General features: G+C 46.6%; 1 protein-coding gene across 1 annotated transcript in view; it reads right to left on the bottom strand.

The window, feature by feature from the left end:
* The window catches only part of LOC147711911 (uncharacterized), a 65,354-nt gene extending 47,644 nt beyond the window's left edge, over positions 1–17,710 (bottom strand). Inside the window, exons 1-2 of the mRNA XM_086919562.1 lie at positions 17,521–17,710; positions 8,452–8,649 (exon numbers count right to left, since the gene is read on the bottom strand). Coding sequence (XP_086775688.1) covers positions 8,452–8,649; positions 17,521–17,710 — 388 coding nt within the window. The remainder of the gene's footprint in view (positions 1–8,451; positions 8,650–17,520) is intronic.
* Between the last annotated feature and the right edge of the window lie 3,992 nt (positions 17,711–21,702).

Consider the following 21,702-nt stretch of genomic DNA (forward strand, 5'->3'; position numbering starts at 1 on the left):
ACTTTAGATTACCCTTGACGAAAAACTGAAACATATATCCTGGACCTTCGACATTCCATTTCGATTGGAACATGGAAGACATTTCCCTTGTGGTCAAGCAGTGACCACCCTGTTCAAACAGGCACCAACAGCAACTTTGCCAGTCTGCATTTTTGAGGCTCCCGCTGGATCCCAAAGAATCTGCGACACAGACCATAAACTTCCAGACATCTCTGACCCTGATCTTCGCTCACAGCAAAGCTGAGGCTCGTGGCGGACACAAGAGACGTGGGACCGGAACTCCTGAACATCCTGCATTTTGCAAGCTGCACTCACTTCACGAGGTAACTTGAAGTCGTGCATTAGGGTGCTTGAAGCCCCAGACCCGAACACCATTTGCACCCAAGCTCAGAGGCCCCCACTCCACAAGTGTCCTGTGGGCCCTGCTTTTGCATTTCAGCTTGATGCGTCTTCTCGGTTCCTATTCCATTGGCTAGTGAGCCCCTGGAAGACTCATTTTGAATCAAACTTGCTTTCCTGGTTGCTCCTGGTTTGCTCCAGCTTTTCTACAAAGGAGAAGCACTCCAAACCTTGCTGATCTGCAACAAAGTCAATCTTGACATTCTGCATGGATTGCATTTGCCAAGGCTTGTTGGGTCAAACCCGGATACTGATACCGCAGTCAACTAGATCCTTTATGGGACAGCTCGAATCCAGCTTCTGGTTGTTGTCAACACCTCCTGGACCTCGTGGCTGAAGAGACAAGCTTCACCTTTTCACCTGAAATCACCCAACATTGTCTGGCAGCTTTCCATCGCTATCCTGGTCACTGGCAAGTGACTCAGACTCTGTCCTTTCTGCTTTCAGGTTCTTCAGATCTTTGATTCACCCTTGGATTAACCTGGACACTTTTCCTCTGGTCGCCTGCAGCACTTCAATGCAGCTCTCTATCTAAATCGACGACGAAACCGAACATCAAAAGACATCTATGCACCCGGCTTCCATGGGTGAGGTAACACGAGTACTCTGGTAGTCTTAAGAGTATTGGCCCTCCTAGTGTCCAAGTCTAAAAGGGTTCCATCGTAGTCCATCAGGTAGTACCCTTAAATTGTAAATTTGTAACTTGTTCCTTTCCCATAGAAAGTCAATGGTAACCAGCAGCTGTGTTTAGACACTGCATGCGTCTCCAGTGGGCCTGCTACTTGCTAACCTTTGGTTGTTTAGAGTAGCCACAGCAATTCCACAGGCCCCAGGCCTGCTTTCTAATTTATAAAATTTAACTATTTTAGTATATGGTTTGTGAGGCCCCTAGGGGGCAAAACTTATCGTATGCTAATGAAGTAACTTGTATTGTACTTTTACCTCTGACCTCATAAAGAGTGCAGAGGGGTTGTGTTTAGAATAAATACATATATATATTTGATATACACCTTGTGTGGTGTCCTTTCATTTAGTACTTAAGGTATTATAATTGGTAAAACAACTGGCTTAATGCGCTCACTGAAGTCTTAGCCTGATGACTGCTGGTCCATGCAACCACTAGGATAGCTTTCTAGAAGGTTGACTTCACAACCACCATCAATAAGGGTCGATTAGACTGGTGCAAGGTGCCCACTAGAACTAGTGGACATCATATGCCAGGCTAACATCTCACAAAATTAGATCAGACCTGAAGATTTCCGAGGTTCAGTGACCAGGCATGACAATCCTTTAGGCTGTGCCTCTCAATGTATAGCTTGGTGTCTGTGCAAATTAAGTTTCTCTTATTAGTGATCTGGAATGTTGAGTGCTGCAATGAGGACAATGAACTGGCTCAAGGCCTACAAAGGTGGGGGCAGAGCATCGGCTCCAACATTTCAATGTTTGTCTTTCTGATTTTACGTTTTTAATTTATAACATTCAGTCCCTGCTGCTTTGGGCTATAAATGTTGTCAAAGGCTGTTTCCCTTGTTATACGCCTAGCGAATATGTGATGTCACAATGTCAAAATGATTGCATTATGTAACATTGCAGTTTTTACAACGTAAGTTGTTACAACGACTTGCGCTGGAGGGCGCTGGACTTAGGAGTAGTAAGATTTACTATTCCAACACCAGTCTACATACAGTAGAGAAGGTGTTGGGATAGTACATCTTACTATTCCTTAGGTTATAGCGCCCTCCAGCGCAAGTCGATGTAACGCTTGCGTTGTAATGGCAGCGTTCTAAATGCATCGCAATGTAATCGCCGCAATGTAAAGGATGTTTCCCAGGTCTAGCCGCCTATAACTTGGGTATGGCCTTTATCAACATTATAACCCTTGACAACAGACCAGACGCTTAATATTCGTACAAGTTTAAGAGTCACAAGTCATGAATGAGTCAATACTTAGACTGCAATTTACTATCAAGATTCACTGTCTTATATCAGAGTAATGCATTGTTCATAATGTAGTATCCTCTTCAGCTAGTGTGCATGTAACAGCTCATGCCACACACAAAGTTCTGGTTTGCACATCTTTATTCTTCAGTACACAACCAATAAATGAATTCACTGCATCACAAACTTTATTAACCACTCCCAGCTGATTAATTAATACTTGTAAGGAGTCTGCCGAGGACCACTAGAGAATTCATGCACAATAAACACAGGCAGGACACTACATCTACCCCTCTGTTAAATAAACAGCACGAACAAATATATACACATATAAATAACGTCTCAATGAGGCTCAATCTAGGCTCTTTTCTCAATTCCGAGACGCATTTCGCAAGCCCAAATCCGTTTGGAGTACGGTCTCACTAACCAGCTCCCAGCAAGACAAGGAGCACTCGTCAAATATTATTGGCGCATGAGGGAGGCAGAAGAGGAATCCCTGGCCCACCTTTGCTGGTGAGAAGTCGAAAAACAGGCTGGGCAGCCAGACTCAATATACAAGATCTTGAGGAAAGCGCTGGAGGCATTAAAACTAGATGAATCTTGGCGTCTGCCCATGACATATTCTGCCTTCAAACTGCTAACCAAGAAAGCAGTCAAACAATCATCACTATTCATGGACAAAGCAGCAGTGGCTGACAAAAGCCATGCCTGGATCGTCTTGCCGTCATATACCCACCTAAAACCACAGGATTATTTGAAAGAATGCTTCAGGGACCACTATAAAAGGAAACTAAGCCTTCTAAGGTTGGGCTGCTTCTCGTCCAAAGACCTCACTCCCAAATGGCTACGGCAGTGGGCAACTCCCGATTGCCGCCTATGCGGCAACGGTGCAGAGTCTTTACTGCACCTCATATGTATATGCCCGGCACTCCAAAATCTAAGAAAAACGCTCCTTCGATCTCCCTTAAGAGAAGCCCAGGTGAGAACTTGCAGGGCGGCGGTGATAAGATGCCTAAGCGGGTCTTGGATTGAACTATCATGCAAAACCATAAAATTTTTGAACCTTGCCTCCATAGAGCTGGAAAAAAGAGCACCATCCAAAGAGGTTCCTGGACAATAGGTCAGGCTTTGGCAGACCACAGACTCTTCCTCCCTTCTTTCCAATGGTTGTTTTTACACAGCACAAGTTAATAATAACGAGCCTCTTGTTTGATTAACCATTATTCTTTTATACTTTTTCTTCTCTTCTTAGATCTTTTTTTTTCCGCCACTTTTGCACAGCATGTTATTAATTTTTAACTCGACTCAAAGTTTATTTTGTGTTGTTTTTATGATGTAAATATCTCTTGCATGGTGGTAAGTCCACCCTTTTATGATTTGTTTTAAATCAAATAAAGTATTATTATCGGCCTTAATTGTAAGTCTCAGTACTCTGGGCAAATACAGACAGCAGTCTTTGATAAATGGTAAGGAGGCCATGGCATACCAGGACACAGGGGCAAGTGTCACTATGATGACAGAAGATCTTGTGGCCCCCTGACAAAATCATACTTGGATAAATGTACCAAGTGACCAATGCAAACAATGTCAGGACTGACCATTCCTTGGCAGTTGCTAATTTCAGCTGAGGAGGGGTAACTGGCCCTAAAAAGGCTGTAGTAACTTCAGACCTACCATAAGAGTGTGTGTTGGGCAATTATTTGGAAACTTCAGCTTGTGCTTAAGTGGAACTTAGGACTCATGCACCAATGTTGGGTACCTATGCAGATGTGTTCACTGTGACTAGGTCACAAGCCAAACTGTCAACCACCGAACAGGCACTGGATCCGGGAACAATGGACCAGTGGCCTTCCAAGGGAACGAACAGGAGGGGTAAGGCTGTGTCTTCTCCCCAGAGATGCAAACTTCATGTCAAGTTATAAAACTGCAATGTGGAAGGAGTGTGGAGTGAACTACAAGTTCACCACACCCTATCACCCACAATGCAATGTGTTAGTTGAAAGGTTAAACAAAACCCTCAAGGGCATGATCATGGGTCACCCAGAAAAGCGTAGGCAAAAATGGGATGCTCTTTTGCCCTGCCTTCTCTTTGCCTACAGAGAGGTCCCACAGAAGGGATTTGACTGCAGCCCTTGTGAACTTCTGTTTAGGCATCCAGGTAGGGGTCCCTTGTGTTTGGTGAAGGAGGGATGGGAGTTACCTCTCAAACCTCCCCAACAAGACATTGTGGACTATGTACTTGGTCTCTGCTCCAGTATGACTGAGTGCATGAAGAAGGCCAGTAAAAACCTTGAGGCAGGTCAAGAATTGCAAAAAGCTTGGCATGACCAGTAGGCTATTCTGACTGTTTACCAGCCAGGGCAGAAGGTGTGGGTGCTGGAGCCTGTCGCCCCGCAGCTCTCCAATACAAGTAGAGTGGACCCCATACTATAATTGAGCAGAAAGGTGTGGTCACCTACCTGGTGGACCTAAGCACTCCTAGGAGCCCCCATAGAGTGATCCATGTGAACAGGCTCAAACCTTTTATGTACAGGGCTGACATGGACTTGCTCATGGCAACTGATGGGGGACAGGTGAAAAAGAGTGAACCACTCCCTGATCTCCTCTCACAGAACCCTGATGATGGGTCAGTTGATGGTGTAGTCTTGGCAGACAGCCTCGCTGATCAATAGCAGATTGGTTGTAGGAAGGTCCTCAATCAATACAATACAATACATTTGATCTCTTTGGACCACCTGGTGCACCCATAAAGTAGACACAGGTGAGAGTCTACCTGCCAAGAGCAACATCTACAGACAGCCTGACCATGTAAGAAATTTCATCAGGACAGAGATCCAAAAGATACTAGAATTTGGAGTTATTGTGCCTTATGATAGCCCTTGGGCTACCCCTGTGGCCCTAGTACTTAAATGACACACCCAGGGTAGTAAGAGAGAGATGAGGTTTTGAGTGGATTACATGGGACTCAATGCAGTCACTAGCCCTGATGCTCACCCAATTCCTAGGGTATATGAGCTTATTGATATTTTGGCCTCAGACATGTTTCTGAACACATTTGACAACCTAACTGCTGGCTATTGGCAAATAAGAATATCTGAGGATGCCAAATCCAAACAGCATTCTCAACCCCTAGTGGGCATTACCAGTTTACTGTGATGCCCTTTGGTTTGAAGAATCCATCTGCCACATTCCAGGGGCTGGTGAACAAAGTTCTCACATGTTTGGAGACCTATAGTGCAGCCTATCTTGATGATATAGTTGTCTTTAGCTCCACCTAGGAGGATCACCTGGTACACCTGAAGAATGTTTTGGAGGCTCTGTAGATAGCAGGCCTCACTAACAAGGCTAATAAGTGCCAGATATGGCAAAGCAAGGTTGTGTACCTGGGCCCTCCTTGTAGTTGGAGGCTTGGTTCAACCATTACAGAGCAAAATCCAGACCATAATGGACTGGGTTGCTTCAACTACCCAGGCTCAGGTCAGAGCTTTCTTGGGCCTGACTGGGTACTACAGGAGATTTGTAAAAGGATATGGCTCTGTAGTAACTCCCTTGAATTTTCTCACATCTAAGAAAATGCCCAAGAAAGTTCAGTGGACAGTTAGCTGTTAGAAGGCATTTGATGATCTCATGCAGGCAACATGCACGGATCCCATTCTGCAGAGTTCTGACTACTCCAAGCAATTTATTGTCCAAACAGATGCATCTGAGTTGGGGGTAGGGGTTGTGTTGTCACAACTAAATGCAGAGGGTCAGGATCAACCAGTAGCTTTTATTAGCAGAAGGTTGACCCCCAGAGAGAAACAATGGTCATCTATAGAGAGGGAAGCCTTTGCTGTGGTCTGGGCCCAGAAGAAGTAGAGCCCATACTTGTTTGGCACTAACTTCATTGTTCAGACAGACCACAAGCCCCTCTTATGGCTAAAACAGATGAAGGGTAAAAACCCCAAACTTTTGAGGTGGTCCATTTCCCTACAGGGGATGGACTATATAGTGGAACATAGACCTGGGAGTAACCATACCAATGAAGATGGACTTTCCAGATATTTCCACTTAGAAAATGAAGACTCAACTGGGCAAGGTTAGTCTCATCTCCTCATGTTTGGCGGTAGGGGTATGGTGTATAAAGAAGGATCTGCTTCTTATGGTTCCCCCCACATTTTGCTAAATGTAATACTGTTTCAGACTAGTCTGACTGGGATCCTGCTAATCAGGACCCCAGTCTATCTGCTGTCTCCCTAAACTGTTATGTTATGTACTTAGGTACACTCCAGATTGGATACTGGGATACCCTTATGAGTCCCTAGTATATGGTACACATGTACCCAGGGCACAGGTACCCCAGAGGTCTCCCATGGGCTGAAGCATGTATTTTGCCGCTCAAGAAAGGCCATGAAAAATGGAACTACAGGCCTACCATTGCAGCCTGTGTAAGTTGGTACATGCACCATTTACTTAAGATACAGGTTTACTATATCGAAGAGTCACTGCACTTAAAACCTATAAGTCACCCCTATAGCAGGCCTTTACAATCCTGAAGGCCAGGTGCTTGATTCTAAGTGAGAGGGTACCACTGAATGAGCAGGACAACTCTGCAATCTACGGAGTCCATTCCTTCAGGTTGTCAGTGAAGCAGCCTTATACAACAGGAAGAGGAAGCCTTGTGGAAGAGGTGTGGTGCAGCGGCCAGGGTGACTGACGATGGACACTGGGGATCACGGTTTGATCCCCGGCTCCGGCGGCAGGGGTCTGCCCAGCACCATGTGACTCTGGGCAATAGCTTGCTTAATCTTCCCGACGGCCCCCAAGCACCTTGACTCCTTCGGGTAATTGTTCGCGCTTTACAAATATTGGACATTTACATTTACATTTGCAACATGTAGAGGGGACCGTGTGATGACCAACCCTAAAGCGGCTGAAACAAACCCTATCATGTTTGGTGTCAAACATGTTGGAATCATATCCCCACACCGGTAACTGGTGTGGGAGGTAGGATTTCACCCCTTAGAAGTGGGCTTCGTGGGGCTCCTGGTGTTCCCGGTACCAGCCTTCTAGTTCTGGAAAGCACAAAATGGTTACTGCCGACCAGAGACACATTTCTGCCCTCTTGCTGCTGAGCCAAGCTCAAATAGGGTAAGGGAGAACAATAAGCATCCTGTCACAGGGAGGTGTGACCACCTCCCAGACAAGATTTATTGTATTAGGGATGGGTGGGTGCACTTGCCAGAGACTGAAAGTCTGCATGAGGGGCACATTTGGTGTCCCTGTGCATAGACCAGTTCAAACAAGTACTGGGACCCGTTGGCTCCCACTCTGGCACGAAACTGGACAAAGGACATGGGAGTAACCTCCCCCCCTGTCCAGACCCTCCCCTGGAATGATCCCCTGAATCTTTCCAACTCTTTCCTGTGGGTACTTAAGGGCTTACCTGGCTGTAGGACCTTAGATTCATAGTGGACAAGATTCTAACCTGAAACCAATGCACTTCAGCCATCTGGGCACTCTGTAATTTGCTGGACTTTGTTTGGTCCTGACTCCATCTCCCGCTCAGTCTGCTGCATTGTTGGTGCCTGTGCACCATACAGAATCCGTGCAGGAACTGTGGAGTATCAAAGACAACTGAAGATAATCTCCCTTGGAGTAAAGGAGTCACTCCCCTGCATTTGCAGGCGCTGCTTAACTGCTGACTGGTCTGTTGATCCTGAGCTCCTACGGATTCCGAACGGCTCAGCAATACAAGAGGTGGGGTTCTACATCCCTTGAGGCCAAAGCTGCCCTCTAACCAAATTTGAGGTCAGAATCCCTTGTGGGGAATGCAAGTGCATGTGCATGTTGGCAATTCCTTAACAAGTGTATTGGGTCCGAGTAGCCTCAACCTCTGGCAAGTTTCTGCACAAAGATCTTCATCCACCTCGCACCGAGTGCTCCATGGCTTGTTGTTTTGTGCAGCTGCTCGAGGTCCTCTTGCAACTCCTGTGCCTGCTTGCTCCAGGCTTACCCTGACTCCCCTGTGTGTAGTGAGTTCCTGGACCTTACTGGTCCGAACTGTTCACTTACTTGACCTTCTGCGTGGGTTGCTGTTGCCAAGGGTTGTTTGTGTTCCCTTTGGACACTGACCCCTCAGTCCTTGACATTCTTCAGGGGACAGCTCGTATCTGGCTCCTGGTTGTCCTCGACATTGTCTGGTCCCAGTAGCTGTAGAGTCAAGGTCCCCATCAACTATCGTGAAGCACCCGACATCGGTGGGCATTCGTCTATCGAGCTCCTGGTCAACCCCAAGTGACCCAGAATCTGTCCCCTCTGCTTTCAGGTACTCTGCAAGTAGAATTCATGTTTGGATTCCATCAGACATTTTCTCCCTTCCAGCACTTCGAAGTCCCCCATTGGGGTCGACAGCGATTTCCAACACCACTTCACACATATGCACCCAGCTCACCTGGGTTAAGTAACTTGGCTACTTCGGTATCCACGGGTGGGGTGGCTCTCCAACCTTCTGTCTTCCACTGGGAAGGGTCCTTAATCTCTAAAACTCTAACCGCGGCTTTCACATAGAGTTGTACGGAGCACTGCGTCGTGTTCCCACACTGCACCTGTCCTCCGTGGGGTCCCTATCTACTCACCTTGGGTGGTTCCTTGAGGTGCCAGTGACTGTACGTCCTCTCAACATCATCCTGACCCGAGTCGTGGTTCTTATACCACTTTTTTATTATATGGTTTGCCCCCTTGGCCACTGTGTATTAGTGCTATTTACTGTCGTTTCTTTACTTAAGTATTAGGTGTTTTGAGTCTATCTCCGTGTAGGAGATACTGTAACATACTAGATAGTGTTATATAATAAAACATTTTTTAAACTATTGTGTGGTTCTCTTGTCATTTAATCTATACTATAAGATTGCATTCTGCAGGCTGCTCTCCATACCTACCACATGGATAGCTTTATAAGGTTGTCTGAGACCTCTTATATCACCATAAGGGTTGTCTGGACTGGTGCAGGGTGCCCACTTTAATCAGTGGCAAAAACAACAAGTGATGGACTGAATGTGGATCAATGTCACACACTCCCCCAGTCAAAAGATCTGGGCCCAAATCCATCGTTTTTTTGCACTCCACACCACCCTGGGTTAGACAATGGCGATATGCAAATCAGCTCTGACCCTGTTGCCCCATGGGAACAGTCCAGTCCGAACTACAAAAAGCCATGTCCTTCCCAGAACGGAATCAAGCATCCGAGGACCGGACCGGTTTCGAGGTAACACCTCTCATCAGCCCGGCTAGCTTGACTCCAAGTGGTGTGGAGTGCCTGGGACCCACGTCTGGGCATACCCAGCGCACTTAGGGCGGCAATTGCAAAAACAACAAGTGATGGACTGAATGTGGATCAATGTCACACACTCCCCCAGTCAAAAGATCTGGGCCCAAATCCATCGTTTTTTTGCACTCCACACCACCCTGGGTTAGACAATGGCGATATGCAAATCAGCTCTGACCCTGTTGCCCCATGGGAACAGTCCAGTCCGAACTACAAAAAGCCATGTCCTTCCCAGAACGGAATCAAGCATCCGAGGACCGGACCGGTTTCGAGGTAACACCTCTCATCAGCCCGGCTAGCTTGACTCCAAGTGGTGTGGAGTGCCTGGGACCCACGTCTGGGCATACCCAGCGCACTTAGGGCGGCAATTGCAAAAACAACAAGTGATGGACTGAATGTGGATCAATGTCACACACTCCCCCAGTCAAAAGATCTGGGCCCAAATCCATCGTTTTTTTGCACTCCACACCACCCTGGGTTAGACAATGGCGATATGCAAATCAGCTCTGACCCTGTTGCCCCATGGGAACAGTCCAGTCCGAACTACAAAAAGCCATGTCCTTCCCAGAACGGAATCAAGCATCCGAGGACCGGACCGGTTTCGAGGTAACACCTCTCATCAGCCCGGCTAGCTTGACTCCAAGTGGTGTGGAGTGCCTGGGACCCACGTCTGGGCATACCCAGCGTTCCCATGATGCACTGGGCCAGGGAAAGACTAATTTGCATATAGCCAGGTTCTGTAGCTGGGATGGTGCAGTGAGCTAAAAAACGGTGTTGGATTAAGCCCTGATCTCTTGACTGGGTGAGAGTATTCTGCTTAATTCAGAAACTCTGTCCATCACCACCCCCTGTTGTTTAATTATTTTGTCCACCATAAGCGTGGAAGGGTATACTCAGACGTGAGTCCCTTGCTCATTGCACCATCAGGATTCAAGCAAGCCGGGCCGAAGACGGCTGAAATGCCAGAAACCGGTCCCCGGTAGCTTGTTTCCTTCCCAGTGAAAGAATTGGCTTGGTAGTTTGGTTTGCCCTGTTCCCATGATGCACTGGGCCAGGGACAGACTAATTTGCATATAGCCAGGTTCTGTAGCTGGGATGGTGCAGTGAGCTAAAAAACGGTGTTGGATTAAGCCCTGATCTCTTGACTGGGTGAGAGTATTCTGCTTAATTCAGAAACTCTGTCCATCACCACCCCCTGTTGTTTAATTATTTTGTCCACCATAAGCGTGGAAGGGTATACTCAGACGTGAGTCCCTTGCTCATTGCACCATCAGGATTCAAGCAAGCCGGGCCGAAGACGGCTGAAATGCCAGAAACCGGTCCCCGGTAGCTTGTTTCCTTCCCAGTGAAAGAATTGGCTTGGTAGTTTGGTTTGCCCTGTTCCCATGATGCACTGGGCCAGGGACAGACTAATTTGCATATAGCCAGGTTCTGTAGCTGGGATGGTGCAGTGAGCTAAAAAACGGTGTTGGATTAAGCCCTGATCTCTTGACTGGGTGAGAGTATTCTGCTTAATTCAGAAACTCTGTCCATCACCACCCCCTGTTGTTTAATTATTTTGTCCACCATAAGCGTGGAAGGGTATACTCAGACGTGAGTCCCTTGCTCATTGCACCATCAGGATTCAAGCAAGCCGGGCCGAAGACGGCTGAAATGCCAGAAACCGGTCCCCGGTAGCTTGTTTCCTTCCCAGTGAAAGAATTGGCTTGGTAGTTTGGTTTGCCCTGTTCCCATGATGCACTGGGCCAGGGACAGACTAATTTGCATATAGCCAGGTTCTGTAGCTGGGATGGTGCAGTGAGCTAAAAAACGGTGTTGGATTAAGCCCTGATCTCTTGACTGGGTGAGAGTATTCTGCTTAATTCAGAAACTCTGTCCATCACCACCCCCTGTTGTTTAATTATTTTGTCCACCATAAGCGTGGAAGGGTATACTCAGACGTGAGTCCCTTGCTCATTGCACCATCAGGATTCAAGCAAGCCGGGCCGAAGACGGCTGAAATGCCAGAAACCGGTCCCCGGTAGCTTGTTTCCTTCCCAGTGAAAGAATTGGCTTGGTAGTTTGGTTTGCCCTGTTCCCATGATGCACTGGGCCAGGGACAGACTAATTTGCATATAGCCAGGTTCTGTAGCTGGGATGGTGCAGTGAGCTAAAAAACGGTGTTGGATTAAGCCCTGATCTCTTGACTGGGTGAGAGTATTCTGCTTAATTCAGAAACTCTGTCCATCACCACCCCCTGTTGTTTAATTATTTTGTCCACCATAAGCGTGGAAGGGTATACTCAGACATGAGTCCCTTGCTCATTGCACCATCAGGATTCAAGCAAGCCGGGCCGAAGACGGCTGAAATGCCAGAAACCGGTCCCCGGTAGCTTGTTTCCTTCCCAGTGAAAGAATTGGCTTGGTAGTTTGGTTTGCCCTGTTCCCATGATGCACTGGGCCAGGGACAGACTAATTTGCATATAGCCAGGTTCTGTAGCTGGGATGGTGCAGTGAGCTAAAAAACGGTGTTGGATTAAGCCCTGATCTCTTGACTGGGTGAGAGTATTCTGCTTAATTCAGAAACTCTGTCCATCACCACCCCCTGTTGTTTAATTATTTTGTCCACCATAAGCGTGGAAGGGTATACTCAGACGTGAGTCCCTTGCTCATTGCACCATCAGGATTCAAGCAAGCCGGGCCGAAGACGGCTGAAATGCCAGAAACCGGTCCCCGGTAGCTTGTTTCCTTCCCAGTGAAAGAATTGGCTTGGTAGTTTGGTTTGCCCTGTTCCCATGATGCACTGGGCCAGGGACAGACTAATTTGCATATAGCCAGGTTCTGTAGCTGGGATGGTGCAGTGAGCTAAAAAACGGTGTTGGATTAAGCCCTGATCTCTTGACTGGGTGAGAGTATTCTGCTTAATTCAGAAACTCTGTCCATCACCACCCCCTGTTGTTTAATTATTTTGTCCACCATAAGCGTGGAAGGGTATACTCAGACGTGAGTCCCTTGCTCATTGCACCATCAGGATTCAAGCAAGCCGGGCCGAAGACGGCTGAAATGCCAGAAACCGGTCCCCGGTAGCTTGTTTCCTTCCCAGTGAAAGAATTGGCTTGGTAGTTTGGTTTGCCCTGTTCCCATGATGCACTGGGCCAGGGACAGACTAATTTGCATATAGCCAGGTTCTGTAGCTGGGATGGTGCAGTGAGCTAAAAAACGGTGTTGGATTAAGCCCTGATCTCTTGACTGGGTGAGAGTATTCTGCTTAATTCAGAAACTCTGTCCATCACCACCCCCTGTTGTTTAATTATTTTGTCCACCATAAGCGTGGAAGGGTATACTCAGACGTGAGTCCCTTGCTCATTGCACCATCAGGATTCAAGCAAGCCGGGCCGAAGACGGCTGAAATGCCAGAAACCGGTCCCCGGTAGCTTGTTTCCTTCCCAGTGAAAGAATTGGCTTGGTAGTTTGGTTTGCCCTGTTCCCATGATGCACTGGGCCAGGGACAGACTAATTTGCATATAGCCAGGTTCTGTAGCTGGGATGGTGCAGTGAGCTAAAAAACGGTGTTGGATTAAGCCCTGATCTCTTGACTGGGTGAGAGTATTCTGCTTAATTCAGAAACTCTGTCCATCACCACCCCCTGTTGTTTAATTATTTTGTCCACCATAAGCGTGGAAGGGTATACTCAGACGTGAGCCCCTTGCTCATTGCACCATCAGGATTCAAGCAAGCCGGGCCAAAGACGGCTGAAATGCCAGAAACCGGTCCCCGGTAGCTTGTTTCCTTCCCAGTGAAAGAATTGGCTTGGTAGTTTGGTTTGCCCTGTTCCCATGATGCACTGGGCCAGGGACAGACTAATTTGCATATAGCCAGGTTCTGTAGCTGGGATGGTGCAGTGAGCTAAAAAACGGTGTTGGATTAAGCCCTGATCTCTTGACTGGGTGAGAGTATTCTGCTTAATTCAGAAACTCTGTCCATCACCACCCCCTGTTGTTTAATTATTTTGTCCACCATAAGCGTGGAAGGGTATACTCAGACATGAGTCCCTTGCTCATTGCACCATCAGGATTCAAGCAAGCCGGGCCGAAGACGGCTGAAATGCCAGAAACCGGTCCCCGGTAGCTTGTTTCCTTCCCAGTGAAAGAATTGGCTTGGTAGTTTGGTTTGCCCTGTTCCCATGATGCACTGGGCCAGGGACAGACTAATTTGCATATAGCCAGGTTCTGTAGCTGGGATGGTGCAGTGAGCTAAAAAACGGTGTTGGATTAAGCCCTGATCTCTTGACTGGGTGAGAGTATTCTGCTTAATTCAGAAACTCTGTCCATCACCACCCCCTGTTGTTTAATTATTTTGTCCACCATAAGCGTGGAAGGGTATACTCAGACGTGAGTCCCTTGCTCATTGCACCATCAGGATTCAAGCAAGCCGGGCCGAAGACGGCTGAAATGCCAGAAACCGGTCCCCGGTAGCTTGTTTCCTTCCCAGTGAAAGAATTGGCTTGGTAGTTTGGTTTGCCCTGTTCCCATGATGCACTGGGCCAGGGACAGACTAATTTGCATATAGCCAGGTTCTGTAGCTGGGATGGTGCAGTGAGCTAAAAAACGGTGTTGGATTAAGCCCTGATCTCTTGACTGGGTGAGAGTATTCTGCTTAATTCAGAAACTCTGTCCATCACCACCCCCTGTTGTTTAATTATTTTGTCCACCATAAGCGTGGAAGGGTATACTCAGACGTGAGTCCCTTGCTCATTGCACCATCAGGATTCAAGCAAGCCGGGCCGAAGACGGCTGAAATGCCAGAAACCGGTCCCCGGTAGCTTGTTTCCTTCCCAGTGAAAGAATTGGCTTGGTAGTTTGGTTTGCCCTGTTCCCATGATGCACTGGGCCAGGGACAGACTAATTTGCATATAGCCAGGTTCTGTAGCTGGGATGGTGCAGTGAGCTAAAAAACGGTGTTGGATTAAGCCCTGATCTCTTGACTGGGTGAGAGTATTCTGCTTAATTCAGAAACTCTGTCCATCACCACCCCCTGTTGTTTAATTATTTTGTCCACCATAAGCGTGGAAGGGTATACTCAGACGTGAGTCCCTTGCTCATTGCACCATCAGGATTCAAGCAAGCCGGGCCAAAGACGGCTGAAATGCCAGAAACCGGTCCCCGGTAGCTTGTTTCCTTCCCAGTGAAAGAATTGGCTTGGTAGTTTGGTTTGCCCTGTTCCCATGATGCACTGGGCCAGGGACAGACTAATTTGCATATAGCCAGGTTCTGTAGCTGGGATGGTGCAGTGAGCTAAAAAACGGTGTTGGATTAAGCCCTGATCTCTTGACTGGGTGAGAGTATTCTGCTTAATTCAGAAACTCTGTCCATCACCACCCCCTGTTGTTTAATTATTTTGTCCACCATAAGCGTGGAAGGGTATACTCAGACGTGAGTCCCTTGCTCATTGCACCATCAGGATTCAAGCAAGCCGGGCCGAAGACGGCTGAAATGCCAGAAACCGGTCCCCGGTAGCTTGTTTCCTTCCCAGTGAAAGAATTGGCTTGGTAGTTTGGTTTGCCCTGTTCCCATGATGCACTGGGCCAGGGACAGACTAATTTGCATATAGCCAGGTTCTGTAGCTGGGATGGTGCAGTGAGCTAAAAAACGGTGTTGGATTAAGCCCTGATCTCTTGACTGGGTGAGAGTATTCTGCTTAATTCAGAAACTCTGTCCATCACCACCCCCTGTTGTTTAATTATTTTGTCCACCATAAGCGTGGAAGGGTATACTCAGACGTGAGTCCCTTGCTCATTGCACCATCAGGATTCAAGCAAGCCGGGCCAAAGACGGCTGAAATGCCAGAAACCGGTCCCCGGTAGCTTGTTTCCTTCCCAGTGAAAGAATTGGCATGGTAGTTTGGTTTGCCCTGTTCCCATGATGCACTGGGCCAGGGACAGGCTAATTTGCATATAGCCAGGTTCTGTAGCTGGGATGGTGCAGTGAGCTAAAAAACGGTGTTGGATTAAGCCCTGATCTCTTGACTGGGTGAGAGTATTCTGCTTAATTCAGAAACTCTGTCCATCACCACCCCCTGTTGTTTAATTATTTTGTCCACCATAAGCGTGGAAGGGTATACTCAGTCGTGAGTCCCTTGCTCATTGCACCATCAGGATTCAAGCAAGCCGGGCCGAAGACGGCTGAAATGCCAGAAACCGGTCCCCGGTAGCTTGTTTCCTTCCCAGTGAAAGAATTGGCTTGGTTGTTTGGTTTGCCCTGTTCCCATGATGCACTGGGCCAGGGACAGACTAATTTGCATATAGCCAGGTTCTGTAGCTGGGATGGTGCAGTGAGCTAAAAAACGGTGTTGGATTAAGCCCTGATCTCTTGACTGGGTGAGAGTATTCTGCTTAATTCAGAAACTCTGTCCATCACCACCCCCTGTTGTTTAATTATTTTGTCCACCATAAGCGTGGAAGGGCATACTCAGACGTGAGTCCCTTGCTCATTGCACCATCAGGATTCAAGCAAGCCGGGCCGAAGACGGCTGAAATGCCAGAAACCGGTCCCCGGTAGCTTGTTTCCTTCCCAGTGAAAGAATTGGCTTGGTAGTTTGGTTTGCCCTGTTCCCATGATGCACTGGGCCAGGGACAGACTAATTTGCATATAGCCAGGTTCTGTAGCTGGGATGGTGCAGTGAGCTAAAAAACGGTGTTGGATTAAGCCCTGATCTCTTGACTGGGTGAGAGTATTCTGCTTAATTCAGAAACTCTGTCCATCACCACCCCCTGTTGTTTAATTATTTTGTCCACCATAAGCGTGGAAGGGTATACTCAGACGTGAGTCCCTTGCTCATTGCACCATCAGGATTCAAGCAAGCCGGGCCGAAGACGGCTGAAATGCCAGAAACCGGTCCCCGGTAGCTTGTTTCCTTCCCAGTGAAAGAATTGGCTTGGTAGTTTGGTTTGCCCTGTTCCCATGATGCACTGGGCCAGGGACAGACTAATTTGCATATAGCCAGGTTCTGTAGCTGGGATGGTGCAGTGAGCTAAAAAACGGTGTTGGATTAAGCCCTGATCTCTTGACTGGGTGAGAGTATTCTGCTTAATTCAGAAACTCTGTCCATCACCACCCCCTGTTGTTTAATCACTTTAATCAGTGAACAGCATATACCAGGCCAAAATCTCACAGGTGCTTATCGGCATGGGCTTTCATTTTGCATTCCCAAGAGGTGTCAGTGGCACAAATCTCATCAGGGTCTATTGAATGACCATTGAGGCATTTTCATTCCAAAAGCTCTCCCAAACAGCAAGGTGGCAGAACTTTCTCCAGTCGTGGAATGAGAAGTGGAATGGTAAGCTGGAAGGGCTGGGTGTAGAACAGATTTGAGGTTGAGGCCCTCCAGAGCAGCACATTGAACCACCCTTTTCAAAGTACTGATAAATCTTCCACAACATCATTTGCCTGTAGCCAGAAAAAGTGTACTTTTCTGATGTTTGAAGTTCAAACATTTAAGAAAGTCTTTGAACTCTCTGCAATTGAAGGATGGACCGTTGTCAAATTTGGAAATGGAGGGAACACCCCATGTTGTGAAAATGTCTTCCAGCCTTTTGATGACTTGGCCATGTATGGTTGATGATAAATCTTCCACCAGATGAAAACGTGAATACTCATTGACAACTACCAAGAGATGGTGTCCATTGTTGAGAAGTAGAGGGACATTAACAGAAATCATCTATCAAGTTCACTTAGGTAGATCAGACATGTTCAATGGGTGCTGGAGACAAGCAGTTGCCGAGATGACAAGCTTTAAGCTCCCTTTGAACTCATTTGTCAAGCTGCGGGAACCACACTTGATCCTTGAGGGCTCGTTTAGTTGCAGCAATACCATGGTTCCCTTCATGTGCTAGTTCAATACCTTGCTGTCTCAGACTTTCAGGGATAACTATGCTGGCCCCCTTTAATATGACACCATCATGTGTAACAGAAAGTTCTTTGTGAACATTTTTGAACTTCTGGTACTCAACATCATCCGTAAGAGGTCGAGTATGCTTCTTCCATGATAGTGTTGTAATTATTTCCCTGAGCTTAAGCACGTTTTTGTCCATAATAGTATCTGGCAGAATCCGTTCAACAGACTTGACTTTAATGTGAAATTGATGTAAGCCTCAGCCGCTCTGGACATTGTGGTAGAACGCTGTAGCAGCACCCGTGAAAAGTAGTCTGCGGTGTTTTGATATTTTCCAGGTTTGTGCCTAATAGTGTAATCATACTCCTGTAGACACAACCCCGACCTCTTCATGCAAAGGGCATCTTGGCTTTCAGATTTCCAAAAATAGTGAGCAATGCTTGATGATCTGTAAGAACAGCTAAATGCTTTCTGTACAGAAACACATGGAAGTGTTCAGACACCCGTACTACAACCAAGCTTTCTTTCTCAGCTTGAGAATAAGCATGTTCAGTCTGAGATAGTCTCCGGCTAGCATAGGCTCAATGTGTCTCTGAGCATCAGGTTGTCAATTATGTTGGGCATAGAGCGCTCCCAACGCCCCCAGGCTTGCATCCACCACAATTTCTGAGTGCAATTGTGGATAAAGGTGAGCCATTTCAGTTGCATTTTCAATTGCGTGCTTTATTTTCTCGAACTTCTGTCACATTCATATAACCATTCAAACAGAGCATCTCGCTTTATTAGTTCTCTTAGAGGGGCGCTCACAGAGCCAAAGTCACAAATATACCTTGAGCAGTAGCTGGCAATACCTAGTAAGGATCACAGCATGGCCACATCTTCTGGAGGGCAAGCAGATGACAATGCGTGTACCTTTTGGGGTTAGAGTTCATCCCCTTTTCAGAGAAAACATAGAAATTAAGTGTACTTTTGTGGAACTCACACTTCTCAGCATTTAGTGTGAGACCTGCATCACCAAGCAGACTACATATTTGTGTGAGTTTGTTGTCTTGTTTCTTTCATGTAGCCCTAAAAACCATTATATCATCAATGTAGTTAAAAGCATGTGTGACAGGCTGAATTACTCAATGAATGACATCTTGAACGATTTCTGCAGCTGACGACACACAATTAAGTGGAGTCATTTATATCTGAACCAACCAAGATGTGTTGAAAAAGTAGTAATGTACCTGCAGTTTTCTTCCAGTTAAAGTTGCCGGCAGCCCTTGTTCAGATCAAAGCAGGAAAAGACTTTGGCATCATTTAGCTATGTTGTCATGTCCGCAGTGTGTGGACATGGAAGTCTTTCTCTTTTGATTTCTTTGTTGGCTTGTCATATATCTACACAAATGGGTACTGAACTTACACTGTCCTTTTTTGGCACCACAACAAGGTGTTGAACCAGTAGATCGCTCGACGATGTCATGCTTTAACAGTGTTTCTAGTTCTTCTTTAAAAGCTACCTGTAAGTTAAAAGCAATTTGACGGTGTCACTGTTCAACAAGAAGAATATCTTAATTAATGTGAAGCTGTACCTTCATTGTCTTAAGATTCCCAAGTCACTTAAACAATGTCGGGAAGTGATTCACTATTTCAGAATAGGCATTCAAGTTGTAGTTAATAGAAATCAGTCCCATGCTAGTAGCTGTGGCAAAATTTTATAAGCATGCGCTAGACAAAGTACTTGGGAGTACATATTAGCACTAGCACTGTTGTTTTCTTGTGCCGCATGATCATCACAAAGGATCCTTTACTCCTCAAGGGTATAGATACTATAGAAGCAGCCCATGTATATAACTTGGTTCTTGATTGTGTGAGTCACATTATGGGAGACAGTTCATGATGTTTATCAACGCACCACAGTCTATAATGAAAGTTGTAGGACACCCATCCACCTTGAGCATGATTTTAGGACAATGTCCAAAGTAAAATTGTTGCTTCCTGTGATTATTCTTTTCAGACTTGTGCCTTTTCTTGTAAGCGACCAATCCTACATGTGACTCACTGACTCATATCACCACCGCGCATCCATTTTCCTCATTGATGACGTCAAAGAACCTTTGGAAGATGACGTTGATAACAATCGATTTTGTTTCATTTCCACTTGCCTTAGTTGATGTTGCCATGTTGAACCAGTAGTGCTTTATAAGCGTATCAAGTCTCTCAACAAACTCATCCATTGTCTCACCAGGTTGCTGTATTGCTTGGTTGAAAGTGTGCCTATCATAGTCGAGATTCAGTTTTGGATTGAACGTGGCCTTCAATGTCTTCTTGATTTGACAGTATGATATTTGACCAGCTTGTGATATCTTATCATCTCCTTCACACCATCACCTGCAAGGTTCTTTAAGTATTTGATTATCTTTTTGTCATCTGTGTTAGACTTGGCATTCTTGGTGTGGTTTCCCCTGACTTTTTGCCTCTACCTTCTGTATTTTTGATGGTACGCTGGATTCGTTTTTGCTGACTTAGATGCTTTTGGTACTTTGCCGCTGCTGATCAGTGTCAAAGTGCAAGTGCTCACTGTAAATTGTTAGTTTGATAGGTTACCCATGATTGGCATATTTGATTTACTGGTAAGTCCCTAGAACAGTGCACTGTGTGTGCTGCGCCTGTAAATCAAATGCTTCTTTTCAATCACCATGAGTGGCACGAGTGACTGGTAGATTTGATTGTTCTAGTGGGTTTGTAGCACTGATTGTGCCACCCACAATGAATAGAACTATAAAAGTATCTCGGACCTGCCACTGCAGTGTCTGCCCATGCAGTCTTAAACTGCCATGTTGACCTGGCAAGTGCACCAACATGCGTGACCCTAACCGTCCCTTTTCTTACATGTAGGGCACCCCTCAGGTAGGCCTACGTTACCTCCATTGCCAGGGTGAAGTGTATGTAAATTGTAGGACATGTATCAGTGTGTTTTACATGTGCTGATAGTGAAATACTGTCAATTTCGTTTTTCATTATTGAAAGGCTATCTGTCCCATAGGCTAACTTGGGAGTTACTTTGTACCATCTTACAAGTATAACTTTCCATTGGGAGATGATAGAGAGTAAAAAAAAAATGTAATGTAATGTAATTTGACTTATATAGCGCACAAATCACCCGAAGGTCTCAGGGCGCTTGCTTAGGGAACCAGTCCTGGTATTCCCCTGTGAGATACCCCCGGCAGGGTATCCACAAGGTGAAAGCCAGGCATCCCGCTGCGAGGGGCCGTAGTGGAGATTAAGCAAGCTATTGCCCAGAGTCGCAGAGTGTGACTCCGTGAGTTGAGTAGGCACCGGCGCGAGAATCAACGAGTCCGTGGAATTTTTGAGCCCGAGACCCTGCCGCGTCGGGAATCGAACCCTGGTCCACGGCCGCTCTCAGCCTCCGGGTCTGCCGCCTCTAACCACTGAGCCACACTTCTCCACTTTAGTCTCTCTGACATCAGAATTTAATAACAAAACTTTGTAGCGGGTGGTTTTTAAATTGTCTGTTTGAAAATGCCACTTTTAGAAAGGAAGCATTTTCTTATTTAACCATTCTGTGTGTCTCTCCTGTTTGTGTATTGACTGTCTGGTTTTGGAGTGACAAGAGCTGCAGATGTGCAATCACTGTATACTGCCACAAGGGAGATTGAGGTATGGCTTGCCTTTCCTTGGTGACTCACAGTTGAGCTGAATAGGCCTGGTCTGCATTTAGAATAGTGGGAGGAGTTTGTCCTAGCACCTGAATAGTCAGTTTCTCCTCTGCATAATGCTGTCTCCACCTCTCCTAGTGAAGCTGGGCCAGAGAGGGCATTAATGGTTTGGACTGCTGGCCTCCTGTTCTGAAGTCTCAGGGCCACAAATACTTCACTTGCAACCCACGGACCAGTACCTGGACTCCTTTGTGGACTCTTGCATTCCCAATGGTGCCAATTCCAGTTCCTAGGCCATGAGAATTGTGTGGTAGGTGTCAAGTACCTGTAATCCAGAATCTTCTTTCCGCTGGAACAGATGCTTATTCCTCTAACCCCGAACTCGATTACCAATGTCACAAGGACTTCAGCATCCAAGAGGGGGGAAAGGGGATTGGGAGTAAAAAGAGAAACACACCACTTCTTTTCTTTACTGCTCCGGACTTTGCTTCTCGTGTCTTCTGGTGTCCTTTTCTGACTTTCTTCCTGT

The sequence above is a fragment of the Lissotriton vulgaris genome, chromosome 5 (assembly GCF_964263255.1).
Source record: "Lissotriton vulgaris chromosome 5, aLisVul1.2, whole genome shotgun sequence".
NCBI classification, from domain to species: Eukaryota; Metazoa; Chordata; class Amphibia; order Caudata; family Salamandridae; genus Lissotriton; species Lissotriton vulgaris.